This window comes from Aegilops tauschii, chromosome 5 (genome assembly GCF_002575655.3).
Source record: "Aegilops tauschii subsp. strangulata cultivar AL8/78 chromosome 5, Aet v6.0, whole genome shotgun sequence".
Lineage (NCBI taxonomy): Eukaryota > Viridiplantae > Streptophyta > Magnoliopsida > Poales > Poaceae > Aegilops > Aegilops tauschii.
In genome coordinates this window covers 301,632,065-301,646,714 of record NC_053039.3, presented here as the reverse complement: position 1 = coordinate 301,646,714, position 14,650 = coordinate 301,632,065, and the positions used below count along the sequence as shown (strand labels likewise).

At 42.1% G+C, this 14,650-nt stretch overlaps 2 protein-coding genes across 2 annotated transcripts; one reads left to right on the top strand and one right to left on the bottom strand.

Annotated features, from left to right (window-relative positions):
• Positions 1 to 240: 240 nt before the first annotated feature.
• LOC109787296 (probable protein phosphatase 2C 67) lies at positions 241 to 9,243 on the top strand. Its single transcript, XM_020345853.4, has 11 exons — positions 241 to 463; positions 1,363 to 1,777; positions 1,848 to 1,956; positions 2,805 to 2,841; positions 3,620 to 3,664; positions 5,774 to 5,826; positions 6,562 to 6,723; positions 7,249 to 7,332; positions 8,224 to 8,313; positions 8,413 to 8,460; positions 8,894 to 9,243. The coding sequence occupies exons 2-11, from the start codon at positions 1,431 to 1,433 to the stop codon at positions 8,999 to 9,001; spliced, it is 1,083 nt and encodes a 360-aa protein (XP_020201442.1). The 5' UTR covers positions 241 to 463; positions 1,363 to 1,430; the 3' UTR covers positions 9,002 to 9,243.
• Positions 9,244 to 10,613: 1,370 nt separating this feature from the next.
• LOC109787249 (uncharacterized) lies at positions 10,614 to 11,285 on the bottom strand. The gene has a single exon (XM_020345807.1). The coding sequence runs from the start codon at positions 11,283 to 11,285 to the stop codon at positions 10,614 to 10,616; it is 672 nt and encodes a 223-aa protein (XP_020201396.1).
• Between the last annotated feature and the right edge of the window lie 3,365 nt (positions 11,286 to 14,650).

Sequence of the window (14,650 nt, the reverse complement as noted above, 5' to 3'; positions counted from 1 at the left end):
TGCGGAAGAATGTTGGGGTAAAGAGGGGAAAACAATGAAGTTATCAAAGCAGCCCTTTTCCGTTCATATGGCAGGAGTAAAACTGAAATATCGCAGGCCTAAATTTTCGGATGCGAGATATTTCGATGTGTTCATCAGGCGCAGACGAGCCCAAACTCAGAATTGGATATTCGGTTTTTTAAGCATATTTGCAGATCGCAAGTGGCCCATTTAAAGTTGGGCTAGACTGGACCTTCTTCTACTAGCCCACAGTCCAGATGAGACGTGACCACTTGTTATCGTCCCATTAGCTCAAAAAAAAGAAAAACTTGTTATCGTCCCATCGATTCCCCACCAGCCAAGCCCCCCGCTACCTCCGCCGCTCCTCGCCGGCGACATCGGTGAGCGTACGGACCCGCCCGTGGCCCCGAGATACAAATTCCGCCATCCCCGGAGGTCACCTGTCATCACCATCCGAGTTCTGGTGAGCCCGCCGTTGTTCGCCTGCTAGGCTCTACCCTTTTTGTTCTGTCTTACCGGCACTTGTTGGGGGTTCCTCCATTGGTAACACCTCAAGATTTGCTGATATTTTGCGGTTTGCCTGTTCGATTCCAAAATAAAAGTCTGTTGTTGGTAGCTGCTTGGTAGATGGAGGCGCTCCTTTGATTCTAGGACCAGTCTCGGAGCCATAATGGGAAGCAAGGCTGTACATGTCGCGTCGTGTCAGCGTGTGGTTACCCCATAGAATCATTCGATATGTAGTTGCTTCAATGGCACAACTTCATTGAACTCCATAGGTTTCTGTGTTGTCTGAATCTAGTTAGGGCAATATGTTGTTTGATGTGGGTTGACGACCTAATAATCGGTCCTTTTTTTTGTTGGGAAAATAGGAACAAAGTTGTAGCTTTGACTTTGAATGAACATCGATTATCATTTCCATACATCAATTTAGTCTATCGATTAATGTTTCGCTGATATCTTCGTATAGGCATTTTAGATGTGCAGGGTTGTTATTAGTAAGTACTTATGCTACTTATGAGATCTGTGACGCAACTAAGTTGGTGGGCTGGTTATTGTTTAGCTTGCTTCCTTGCTATTAGTTTGCCAAAGCATATCTTTCTTCGGCTACCACCCAGTTAGCGCCCTCCATTTTTCCGTCAAACCTTTGTTTTTAGCTTCTACTCCCTCCGTTCCTAAATACTTGTCTTTCTAGGCATTTCAACAAGTGACTACATACGGAGTAAAATGAGTGAATCTACACTCTAAAATATGTCTACATACATCCGTATGTGATAGTCATTTGAAATGTCTAGAAAGACAAATATTTAGGAACGGAGGGAGTACTAGGCAACATTTCCTGACATTTATGTGTTGTTCATCCAGTGGTGCCTTAAATTGGTGAAATCGATACACGGCTATTGGAAACTTTAGAGTTTAGCCTCATCATATTCATGACTCATCAAAAGCGTGAAGCCAGTTCCAGCAATGAAGATTGGGCATCAAAACGCCCAAAAGGTGCTGCCACTTCTACTGAAAAGGATTGTCAAGTAGAGACTGCTAGTTCTCAAGAAACGAATGGTGAAAAGAGAGACACCTCTCAAAAGGGAAGCAACTTGCCCCTAGACCCATGCATCTCGGATGAGAAATCCACAACCATCTCGGAAGTTCCAAGTCAGCAAGAGATGATACTAACTAGTGTTGAAGCCGATGCTGCAGAAGACAAGGGCTGCAGGCATACAATGGAGGATGCCTGGGTGGTGCTTCCTGATGCTAGCATGGGATCTCCTGGAAATTTGAGGTGCCCCTCTTTCTCTCATATTAATTACTTGCATGCAATGTATGTAGCTAATGTAGGTAGTTTGATGCAGATCTGCACATTTTGCAATATATGATGGGCATGGTGGCCGCTTGGCCGCGGAATATGCACAGAAGCACTTACACCCGCATGTTATTGCTGCAGGATTACCACGTGAGTTGGTCTGTTCACATTGTCTGCTTCTGTTCAATGTTTTCATTAATCATTAGTATGTTATGATGTATTTGTTCTGTCTTCAGTTGCTCGTACTGAGGGGTGCAAGCGGCATCCCGCTTCGTCCCATGAAACTCATCAATTAGTTCATAATCTGCTCATCACTTGCTTAAAATTAACACTACACTTGTACTATGGTATTGTCCAGTAGCCTGCCTTGCTTGCATTTCTACTCGTACAGATGGATTTTTTCTTACCTATTTTTTCATTTTTTTAGTGCTACACTCAGATGGTTTCTTTGCATCCTCCCTGGAATGGTGTTTCAGTGACACTTCTCCTAATGTTTTCTTCTGCTTATTTGTCTATTCAACTACTGTCTCATTGGAGTTTTAGTAATTTCTATCGTCATTCTTTTCTTCTCCTTCTATGCCTACTCAACTGTTGTCTCTTTTTTAGTAAATTTTATCCTCATTTTTTCTTCTGCTTCCATGCCTATTCAACTAACGTCTCCCTGGAATATCTTTGTGTGCAATCAAGGCGAAGCTTTTCATGATAGCTTCCATTTATGATTATGCACTTCACATCTTCTCCTTTGGCCTGGTCGATGAGGAATTGATATCTATTAGATCACTTGACCATTGATTGCTTCTTGACATCAACTCCTTACCGAGAGTGCTAACTTTTGGACTTTCAATTTGTACAAAATTGAGTTTATACCTTCTATTTTTCGTTTATTTTGATTAGGAGACCATTTCATGAGTAATTCATGTTCAAATTAACTTGCATGATTCTGATATTCCAGTTGTGTTTATTCTGTTGTTGGCTATTTAACTAATATTGATATGTTATCTTGCAGATGAATGTTAAAGTAGCAAAGAAGGCCATTATTGAAGGTATTTAGTACATGAAATTCTTCTCTTGTCTAGACTCTAGACTATAACAGCACTAATAATAATAATTAGAAGAGCCCTTCTACTAGTTTCATCGCTGTACTTCACAATTTTCATTATGCATACAATAAAAAAAGGGTCTTTATCTTATTCAAGGATCAAATTGATCCTATATTTCTGCACTGACATGGAAGGCAGCCTTGCCCCTTATGGGCTGTTTGGTTTTCACCTGGGTGCGCCCTGCCAATCATGGGCGAGCCAATTAATTGACGCAGCATCTGGCCGCCCCGGACTTGCTAACTTTTTGGCGTCAAACTTAATTGGGGGAGCCGGAGTGGGCTGGGTGTACCAAAATATTGGCTCCCATCCAAATGGGAAGCCAGGCTTGGTCAACGACCAATTATTTGGATCGGCAGTTGAGGGCTGCAATCCAAATAGCCCCTTAATCTTTGAGCATGTTACATGCTGGTGAGGTTATCTTAGAATTCTTAAGATATTTCTCAGTTTCTCTAACTGTCATTCTAGAATAAATGTATTGTATGGAAAATGGCAATGGGGATTGCCATCTTGTATGGGATTTTCAGCTTTTGAGTCGGCATGATTTTAGTTCCACTTTACACTAGCATTTTGCCAGTACAACATATTATTTTTCTTCTGTGCTTCTATGGTGCCTTTTTGCTCTTTGGTTCTTCTTATTGCTCATTCAATGTTCTTCCGTTTTAAGTTTGTTTGTTATTTTTATACCACTGATTTATCTTGACCTAATGCTAATTGTTTGTAGGTTTCCGTAAAGCTGATGAATCACTATTGCAAGAAAGTGCTAAAGGTAAGAAATTATGGTCTCAATTTTCATCATTTGTTCCTCTGCAATTTCCAGTGTTTGTGACGCCAGTTTGCCCAGGCACTCTTTTTCTGAATGGCTGGTTAGACCTATGTCCCTTATTGGGACATTATCTAGCAGGGCTAGTGTACTGATATACTAATTACTTGTTAGACTAACTTATAAAATGATGTAGAGGGTATCCTACGTACAGTAGATCTTTCCTTGGCTCATAAGCCACCTCCTTGTGGTAAAAAACTGAAGCTGATGGCTGGTGCTTCGTGTGTGTCTAGTGAAAGGATCGAGATGGACCTAGAGGGGGGGGGGGGGGTTGAATAGGTACAATTACAAATTTTAATTGTTACTTAGCAATTTTAGGCAATAATGCGGAATATGAAAGTGAGCCTAACAATTGCAAGTATAATGCTAGGAGCTAAGCAAGATAAACAAGTAACACAACTAGGTGAGTAAGCAAGCACAATATGATATAAGTAAGTGCTAAGAGACAAGTAACCACAAGTAGAGAGTTAGGGTTAGGGATAACCGCAACTCCGGGAGACGAGGATGTATGCCGATGTTCACTTCCTTGGAGGGAAGCTACGTCACCGTTAGAGAGGTGGATGTTACCACGAAGGCACACCAACGCCATGAAGGCTCACCCTATTCTCCCTTTGAGACAACACCATGAAGGCGTTTCTCAACCACTAGTGGTAGACCTTGGGGTGGTCTCCAAACCCTCACAAACTTTTCCGGGGGTAATCACAATGATCGATTCCTCTCCGAAAGACTCCTACCGCCTAGGAGTCTCCAACCCCCAAGAGTAACAAGAACGATGGGGAAAAGTTCAAGACTTGCTCAAATCGCGAATTCCTTTGGTGCAAAGAAGGAGAAGGAGTGGATCTATCACTTGGTCGGACAACTTCTCTCAAATGCTCTCAAATCCCTTGGGGATCTAAGATTTGGTGTGGAAGAGTGAGAGAGAGAGAGAGAGTGAAATGTGTTCTAGGGTTTGTTCAAAGTGAATGGTCAACCCTCTCCCGTGCAGGAGAAGGGCTATATCAGGAAACCCCGGACATCCGGCACATGGCCGGACATCCGGCAAGTTCACCAAATTAAAACGCCCTCTGGATAGCACAAGCCGGACGTCCGGCAAGTAAGCCCGGAAATCTGGGGTGCAAGGAGAGCCCGGACATCCGGCATAGAGGGCCGGACATCCAGCAAAGAACACCAGCACAAAGTGCTCTCTGGATAGCTAGGTCCGGATATCCGGTGAGCAGGCCGGATATCCGGCGTGAGGCCCGGACATCCGGGGTGAAGCCCGGACATCCGGCAGGTCAGAGACAGAACATGCCAGAGAGTATAAAGAAGGAACTAAAACATTTTTGGGAAGGAGGTTTGTGGCAAGAGCAAGTCTTTAACTAACCCTATCGATCCCCTCTTAATAGTGCGGGATCCTATACTCAAGAAAACAAATATGTAATCAATTTTGATACTTCATCCTTGGGTAAAATCACTTCGTATGCTCTTGGTCCACACACTTTGATTAACCAGGGACTGACACCTGAGATTTACTTGACAAACATAGTTAGTCCCCTACATGTATATTGTCATCAATATCAAAACATGATGTAAGGGCATGATTGCACTTTCATCTAGGCAAGGAAGGGATGCCATAAACTTCTATAGTATTCCACTAGCGGACCAGTTGAGCTGGGCCAGCTTTGCAGCCAATCTCCACCATTATCTTTCTTCCTTTTACCTATATCTCTTTCTTCTCCCTCGCAATTGGTGGTTTTTTAGGCAGTGCCTATGTGCGTCTAGATGGTCACCCATCACCCCGCGTAAGAGCTAGCACTTTTTCTGAACCTTGGCTGGTGCTTTGAGCTAAAGATAGGTAAATCAACACAATGACGTAGGGTGAGCCTCAGTTCTTACGGTGACTAGGATAACCTCTTAGTTATGATGGCAGATTGACAATAGTAAACATTTTGTTGTACCAAGTACGCAGGGCCTAGAAAGATGGCAGTGTCGAAAAACTCTATTATTTAAGTTTATTTCTTTCTTATCGGTTGCTTCTCTCATGATATTAATAGTATTCACGTGTCTTGTCTATAGGAAACTGGCAAGATGGCGCAACAGCTGTATGTGTTTGGGTCTTGGGACAGACGGTAAGTTTATAGTACCAGGGATTTTCTTCATTATGCACAACCTTTTTTGCACCGTCATACTCTGGAATTCGTTTTGGTTATCCAGTTTGGAGTTTGTATGGAATCAGGGTCTATGAGATTATTTGTTCCTTTATTAAATATATACTTTCATTCACCTAGTTGGAGATACTGTTTCATCAGTGTCCCCATGATTAATTATTTTTGTATCACATGCCTACCTTCAAGCCAGCATAACTCTGGCATAATCGACCGTGACTAATCTACCAACAACATAATTAACTCTTTGGTTTCTCTTCTCATGCGCAACAAATTCTAATTATGTGGTGTTATCTTTTTGGTACGGAATGCTCGTGCTTGATTTGAGATGCATAATTTGTTCATTTTGCAAATTTTTACGTGTGAAATCTCAATCCTTAATTTTACACTCCCTCCGTTCCAAAATATAAGGTGTACTAGGTTTTTCAAAAGTCAAAACATGTGCATGTTTGACCAAGTTTTGAGAAAAAAGTACCAATATCTACAGTACCAAATTTGTATCATTGTATCCATCACGAAAAGTATTTTCATATTTTATTTTTATTGTGAATGTCGATATTTTATTCTATAATCTTGGTCAAACATACACAAGTTTGACTTGCACGAAGATTGATACACCTTATATTCTGGAATGGAGGGAGTACTATTTAATCATTGCAATCTATTTTGCATAAGCGGTTCTTTGTTGACATGTTCCAGGTTGTAGTTGCGAATGCTGGGGATGCTAAAGCAGTATTAGCTCGTTCTACTTCAACTGATGGTGAAGGTGCGGTGGCTGACACCAAAAGTCCACTGAAAGCTATTGTTTTGACAAGAGAACACAAAGCCATCTTTCCACAAGAACGCTCGAGAATCCAGAAGGTGAATAGCTTTATGGTTCCAACATTAATTCAGTTCTCCCTCATAAATTATGTTTTGCTTCGTTTTGTATGTTCCAAATGAAACAGCTCCCTGCTTGATCTATAGTTGCCAATGCAAGGATGTTCTCTCTTTTTTTTTTTTGGCACCATAAGTTGTCAAATCAGATCTGATTATGGCAATTATACCAAATTGAAGCCTGATATTATTCTAGTTTGTTCACATGACTTTCTCAAGCATTACAATATTAGCATTTCGGTTGTGCATCCAACCTATGCCTAGTTGCCTTGCCCTAATTGCTACCAATTGTTAGCGATAGGAATTAGCTGATTTGTGATAAGAAGTACAAATTTGTTCTCCTGTAGTCCATTTGCTCCTCTATTGATTTTCTTCTGTGGACTCATTTGCTCCTAATTTTACCACTGCTCTCCGAACGCCGTATTTGACGAGCACCTTACCATTGCATATTAAATGTTCATTTTGATGTGTCTTGGCTCACGGTTAATTTAACCTTGTTCTTGTACAAAGGCTGGAGGTTCTGTTGGTCCTAATGGAAGACTACAAGGGCGCATTGAAGTATCTAGAGCTCTTGGAGATCGTCACTTTAAGAAGGTTTACTGATGCAAATTTATTTGCTGATATTTTTTATTCTGGTGTTCCATTTGTGTATATGGAAAATATATACTGTTGGAGTATACCACTTTCCTCCTCCTTTTTCTTAAAATGGTAGGAATTAGACCCTCAATTCCCATGCCCATCTACCAAATAGATGACATTTCTTAGTATACGTTATTCAATCACTCAATGGAACTCCTTGTGAGTTCCAGAAGCATAGGGTCACTGATAATGACCACAGAGATGTATCTGTTTGCTTAGAAATAATTATGCTTACAGTTATGCGCACTTTTATGTTTATTGTAGACCAAGTAGTTTTTTTTTTTTGGCAGAAAGATCAAGTAGTGAAGTTTTTTGTTTCTGGGATGCTAGTAAACCCTAGTATCAAACTATCAGTTCTATTTTCTCACTTGGCCATCCGTTTGCAAGACAGCGCAATAATGGAGGTACCCATGGGAGTGTCCATGAAAACACAGATCTGTTGTATAGAGTTCACATCCATTGGGTACAACTTTGGACTTACATTTCTAATTTATGTGAGTCGCTAGTTCTTACATTATGTTGCTCACATCCAAATCTGTTGAAGACTCAAAACACACTGCATTTGTATGAGGTACCCACATTACAGAGATAATTTTGCAACATTTGCTGAAGGTTCTATCTAAGTTTTGCGAAGACATAGATTGTCTTGTTTTTGCACATGAAGCTGTGTCTAGCCAAAATACCCAATATTTTTTATTCATCACCACATCTATTGGAAAAGAAAAAGAAAAATGTGTTCCTGCATGTTTAATCCAAGCTCCTTAAGCACGCTTGCTGAAAGCTAGTTATGTTAAGCATGCTGTCTATAAATGGAGCATCAACATATATCAATCAACTATCGTGCAGGTGGGGTTGATTGCAACACCAGATGTCCATTCTTTTGAACTCACAGTGAAGGACCATTTCATCATTCTTGGGTGTGATGGCTTATGGGGAGTATGTTTATTTCCTGTTCCTTTGCTATATTAGTTTTCGCTTCACTTGGATTTCTTCAATCATATTTGTGGTAAGTCTTAACTTTCTATGTGAACCCAGGTGTTTGGGCCAAGTGACGCTGTTGAATATGTCCAGAAGCAATTGAAGGTGTTATTTCTTCACACTAATCTCTATAACTCTAAATACATTTGTTTCTTGTACCCACTATTTTCTGCTAGTTATCTCTACTGAGGTAAAACTGATTAGATTTTGATCGGACGATGCCGAAATTAAATTGTAAGCCTATTTTGTAGTAAAATTTGTGTTACTCATTCTCACATGGATGAGATTGCCTGTGTATATATGGTAGAGCTCCATGATCTCATGATGTAGCCGAAGGTTGGCAAGTGGGCGGGCGCAGGCGCCCAGCGCAGTATTAATGATTGGGGTTTTGGAAGGGATAATTTCTTGGGAGAAGACATCATAATTCAGACTTTTACTTTGTATTATTATATAGGACACACATGACTAGCCTAGTTCTTATGTAAATTCAAACTCTGAGGCATCATAACCTTTGTTGACACGACTCTTTGCTAAATAGGAGACGTCTTCAGCCACACTCGCGGTGCGGCGCCTGGTGAAGGAGGCTGTCCGTGAGAGGCGGTGCAAGGATAACTGCACTGCTGTTCTGATCGTCTTCAAGCACTAGAATTGTTTGGCTGTTGCAACCCTTTTCACAGAACCAAACCCGATAAGATAAATTTGCTAGCAAAGAGCAATATGAGATTCAAGCCTGCATCTCCATGATTTTCGTGCTCTGACAAACAGTGTATGAGACCACTGTTAGTGCACTATCTGTACTTCATTTGGACATTTGTTTTGCTTTTTCAAACGATTCTTGTAGCAAAAGCCCCTCTAAACTGTTCTAAAGAAAGGTTACTTGGCCGGTCTCATGTGATCCAAGTCTCTTTTACAGCTGTTTACGAGGTCTGACCTGCTTCTTTATTTTATGTTTTCCATCGAGAAGACTAGATCTTCAATCAATGCATATGGGAGTACGTGAATCTTTGGATTCTGATCCAGTTGTCAGTACGTATAACTTAATCCTTGATTCATGTGCTGAGAATCGATCCAAGGTCCACATAATGATTTTACGGGGAAATGTGGCATCTCCAAATCGTGTGTTCCTCCTTTGGAGGATTAGGCATCTCCAATGCCGACCCGCAAATTTTCTCCCGCATCTATTCAATGTTGCCGTTCAAATAGCCACATACATAGAGTATAAACGTTTAAATAGTCGCATACATAGAGTACAGATGTTCAGATAGCCCACGCAGTAGTAGTTCAAATTTAAAAAAGTTTAAATATTACTCCCTCCTTTCCGGTTTATAGGGCTTATTTCAAGATCTTAGTTTTTTTATTTTATAGGGCTCAATTTGGTTGTTCCCCATCCTAAGTTTAGATTTCAAGGTGCATTAAATCATTGCATGCAAGTATTAAGAGAAAATTGACCAATACATGTACTTTATGCATGCATTGCAATTAATATATTGGTAGACATAGTTTTTTTTAGGAAAACAAGAGCATTAATTGGCTGCTTTTGCAAATTACAAAAAGTATTCCACCACTCACCATCTATCTTGGTTGGTGAGATTTTTAAATTGAGCCTTATAAATCGGAAAGGAGGGAGTACATCGCAACATTGTTGTCCCCTTTAATCGCCCATAGATGCTCAATCAGATTTTTCTTCAGTTGCTTGATACCAAATTTGTTGATGCATTTGAATAAATTCTTCAAATGTGGCCATATTCTGGTCTGAAAGTTTGATAGGATCACCTATGTTCTTAAATTCTAGGGTCGTGGCAACTTCCTTACCCTCATCCTCGATGATCATGTTGTGCATGATCACACACGTCATAACCTCGCACAAGGTCTTCAGATCCCATTGGTTAGCAAATCCATGAACAACTGGAAAACGGGCCTACAAAACTCCAAATGCCCTCTCGACATCCTTTCTAGTTGCTTCTTATCTTTGGGCAAAGTGAGACTTTTTTTGGTCAACTGGGTTAGAGGTGGTGTTGACAAAGGTAGCCCATGAAGGATAGATACCGTCAACCACGTCAACCAGATAGTAGCTCATGTTGTACTCATGTCCAGTGACAGTATAGTGGCAAGAAGGAGCTTTCCCTTTAGTCGGCCTCGCAAACAATGGTGATTGTTGTAGCACATTGATGTCATTGTGAGACCCGGACATGCCAAAGAAAGCGTGCCAAATCCAAAGATCATGCGATACAACTGCTTCAAGAATGATGGTGAGCTTCTTAACATGGCTCTGATTGCCCTTGTAAAGCCTTCGGGCAGTTCTTCCATTTCCAATGCATGCAGTCAAGAGATCCAAGCAATCCTGGCCACCCTCTTGCTTCTGAGATTGCCAAGAGCCTCTTGGTGTCTGCTATAGTTGGTTCTCTCAGGTACTGAGGTCCAAACACCTCGACGACGGCAACTGCAAACCTGACCATGGCATCTCTGCATGTGCTCTCAGACATCTGTAGGTACTCGTCCCATGAATCAGCGGCCATGCCATATGCAAGCATCCGGAGTGCGGCCATGCACTTCTGGTAACCAGAGAACCCAATCGTTCTCACGACATCCTTCTTCAAGATGAAGTAGTCATCATAGGACCATACGCCATTGTACAAACGATCGAAGACAGTCTCGCGCATCCAAAAACGCAGATGAAAATGTTTATCGAAGAGTGTATCGGGGGCAAAGTAGTCATCCATTAGTATCAAATGGCCATGCGCCTTGTTGCAGTTGAGCACTCGATGACCCTTGATCGATCCCTTGAAATTGAGAACATACTCCTTCGCATGCTCCGCGTCTTCAAGGACCACATGCATCATCACCGTCTCATCCGTGTAGTCCTCCTCGTTAGACGAGCCGTCAGACGACTCAACATAGTGCTCATATATATACTCCAAATCGGATTCCATTACGTGAGAGAAGAAGGAGCAACTTTTTTAGCTCCAACAATTCATCGAACATTTGCCGGGCATGGTTAGTATAGCAGTATCCAATGGTACCTGGCCGGGCGGCCGGAGGAGAGGGGTTGAACGGCGACGGAGGAGAAGCGGGGCGGAGCCCGGCTGGAACGCTGGAGGTGAAGGAGACGTAGAGTTGCGATAGGGATATGGCGTGGCGGCCAGGGTGGTGGAGCGGCGGCAAAGGCAAGAGAGAAAGAAGGAAGGAGAGAAAATGGGAGGATGGAGGAGCGGGGTCCGAGAAGGGTTTTGGGTGGACCGGAGGTCGGAGGCTTACGTGGCTGCTGTCCGGACTCCCGCAAGGCCCCCACACGTTTGTCTTGGGTTTGCCGGAAAAAGTACGTCCGAACCGCTCGGCAAACCGATACAGGCCTACGTTGGATGGCAAACCGCGTCCGGACAGTTGCGGTGGTTTAAGGATCGACATTGGAGATGCCCTTACATAAGATCCTAAAGATGGTTAGTCAAGCAGGTGCCAAGAGTGTAGTACTTCCTCAGGTTCTTTTTACTCTACATATAAGAATTGTCTAAAGTCAAACTTTACAAATATCAACATTTGAAATACTAAAGTTATAAAATATAAAAAGTTAAATTCATGACATGTCATGTTGATTTCGTATTGTGAATGTTGATATTTTTTTCTATAAAGTTGGTCAAACTTTGTGAAGTTTGACTTCAGATAAATCTTACATACGAAGTTAAAGAAAAGTAGTTCTCCCTCTTATAGTTTGGCCTAAGTGTTTTAATGACATTTTAGTACGAAATGGTACTCTATGAGACTATGAAGCACCGGTGTAGTAAATTCCTATGTTGGAAACACATATTTAGTTGTCGGCAAAGAAGTACTCCCTCCGTACCAAAATATATAATGCTTTTGTAGTTTAATTTAAACTAAAAATGTTTTATATTTTAATACAGAGTAGTAGTAAATAGTTATAAAAGTTTATTAGCCTTCTGTACAATCCACATATCTCTCCACTTTGTTACGATTGCTGAATGACGGATGTGTTTGATTCTCTACTCCTAATGGAGCAGTTGGTAGTCTCGTTTTCATATTTTTTCGTCCCATCTCCCATGTTTTTTTGGTACCTCCTCCCATCTTCGCTGGTTTTTCGTAGATTTTTTTTGTCCCCTCCCCCACTTCATCGGTTTATTTTCGCGTTACCCTTTCACACAACGAAAGAAATATGAACAAATCAGAACTTTCTATGCTGGCGCAAGTTATTTAGTAATGTAGAATCAATCACGAACAATCTAATCTCCAAAGATCAAATATAAATTAATTAGCCTTACCTTAAATCACTCAGTCACATTGATTAGAGAACAAATAATTGATTTTCAGAAAAATCGCTCAATCACATTAACCTTACCTTAACTCACGAATGGTAATCAATCTCCAAACAAAAAAAACAATACATCGAGGGAGCAGTAAATAAACTCCCTTTCTTATGACATGTATATGATCTTCCCGTCCCTCTTTGTTGTCGAGCGTTCTTGATTCTCGAGGCCGATGCTTGGGCTGCGCCACTGGGTCGCGACGGTGCCGGAGGACGAGGACGGCGAGGCCGGGTGTCGCGGCCGGTGAAGGGGGCGAAGAAGGGCGGCTTCCCTGGCCTTGGCCGTGGCCGTGGCCTTGGGAGTTGGTGCGGTGGAAGCGGCACTTGAAGGACCCGGCATGGGTGGCCGGCGCGCAGACGCACTTGGAAGCGGGCCCGTGGCCCGCGCCGGACGGCGCCGACACCGACCCGGGCCACCTCCTCCGCGTGTTCTTGGAGCTGTGGCTGGCCGATTTACATGAAATTAATTCCCTCAGTTGTGGTGGCAAATATAATACACACAATCCATATTGTTATGCACTAGCGTGTGTATGCGAAATAGATGGATTATGGTCCCGTACCCAATAAGATGGATATGTGTGTGCGTTAGAGAGAAAGAGGGGGAGGGGGGAGAGAGTGAGGAAGAGGGAGGGAGAGAGTGTGTGTGTGTGAGGATTTGATGGTAAAAAGGTCGTCAATGTCACTTAATATGTATGAGAATATTAATATTAAACTCTTAAAGTTAATGTGGCCCCGTTGCAACGCACGGGCGTTCTTCTAGTTTAGTTTAAGGGCGGACATTGCCACATGTTTGTATATTTTATTGTTATTATGGAAGACAACATTTGTCCATAAACTCATGGTCAAGGAACGCTTTGGTTCACGTACACTTTTTTTTAAAAAAAAATTCGATCTATTCGTCAAACATTATAACGGTACAAAAACACGAAAAGTAATAAAAAAAATGTATCCATGTCCGTAGACCATCTAGCGACGATTACAAGCACTTGAGCGAGCCAATGGCGCGGCGCCATCATTGCCCTTCCCTCACCGGAGTTGGGCAAACACTGTTGCAATAGGCAATTGGGAAGTCTTCATGCTAAGACCTCAAAGAATCAGTGCACTAAAACATCAACCGTCGCCGCCGATGAAAAGAAGTGCAGATCGGAAGGATCCAATCAAATATAGACAAAGGAAGACCGGATCCACACAGATCTACCAAAGGCAAACACCGATTGAATGTCGTGAGATCCGCCAAGGACACACATCCACACGCCAGCGACGGGGACCAGACATGGAGAACATTATTCTATCTTCAAGGATTTGTCGCCGCCTTGCCGACACAAAACCTAAACAGTCTAAAAAACACCTAAAAGTGAAGCATGACCCCTCTATCCGGCAAGGACAGGGACCCACCGTGCCTTCATGACTCGGCCACAAGAGACGAGTCAAATAGGGGACGATGTCGGCAGGAGGTGGGGAAACCCTAAACATGTTGAAGCCTCTCTTTCTTTCTCTGTGGGAAAGAAAGAACGGAAATTCGTAGGGGCACGCACTTGCGCAGCCGAGCAGGTGCTTTTGTTCACGCCGCAATTCGTGCACTTGTGTGTACTGGAAAATCGTGAAAAACGACTAATAATTCATATATGCGATGAATACGTTAGAATACGGTCGAGTATACATGTCGTCCTTGTAGAGATACGTCATTGTTGTCTCATACCCTCTTTGAGACTTTGACTACGTGTCAGACCTTATATGTTTACTTCTTTGCTTCCTGATCATCTTCTTCCTCATGTCTCCTCATTTTTTAATCTTGCATTCTTAATCTGGACAAACTCTTCTTCCTTTTACATCGCCACGATTGTCTCATCCGATATTTTCTATTCCCTTCGGATTCACCTAATTTCTTTGCTTCGCTTTTTCACCTATTGTTGGTATTCTGTGCACTACCAATATAGGATCTTTGCGAGCGGAGCTTGATGGATTAAAGTTACAATTTGA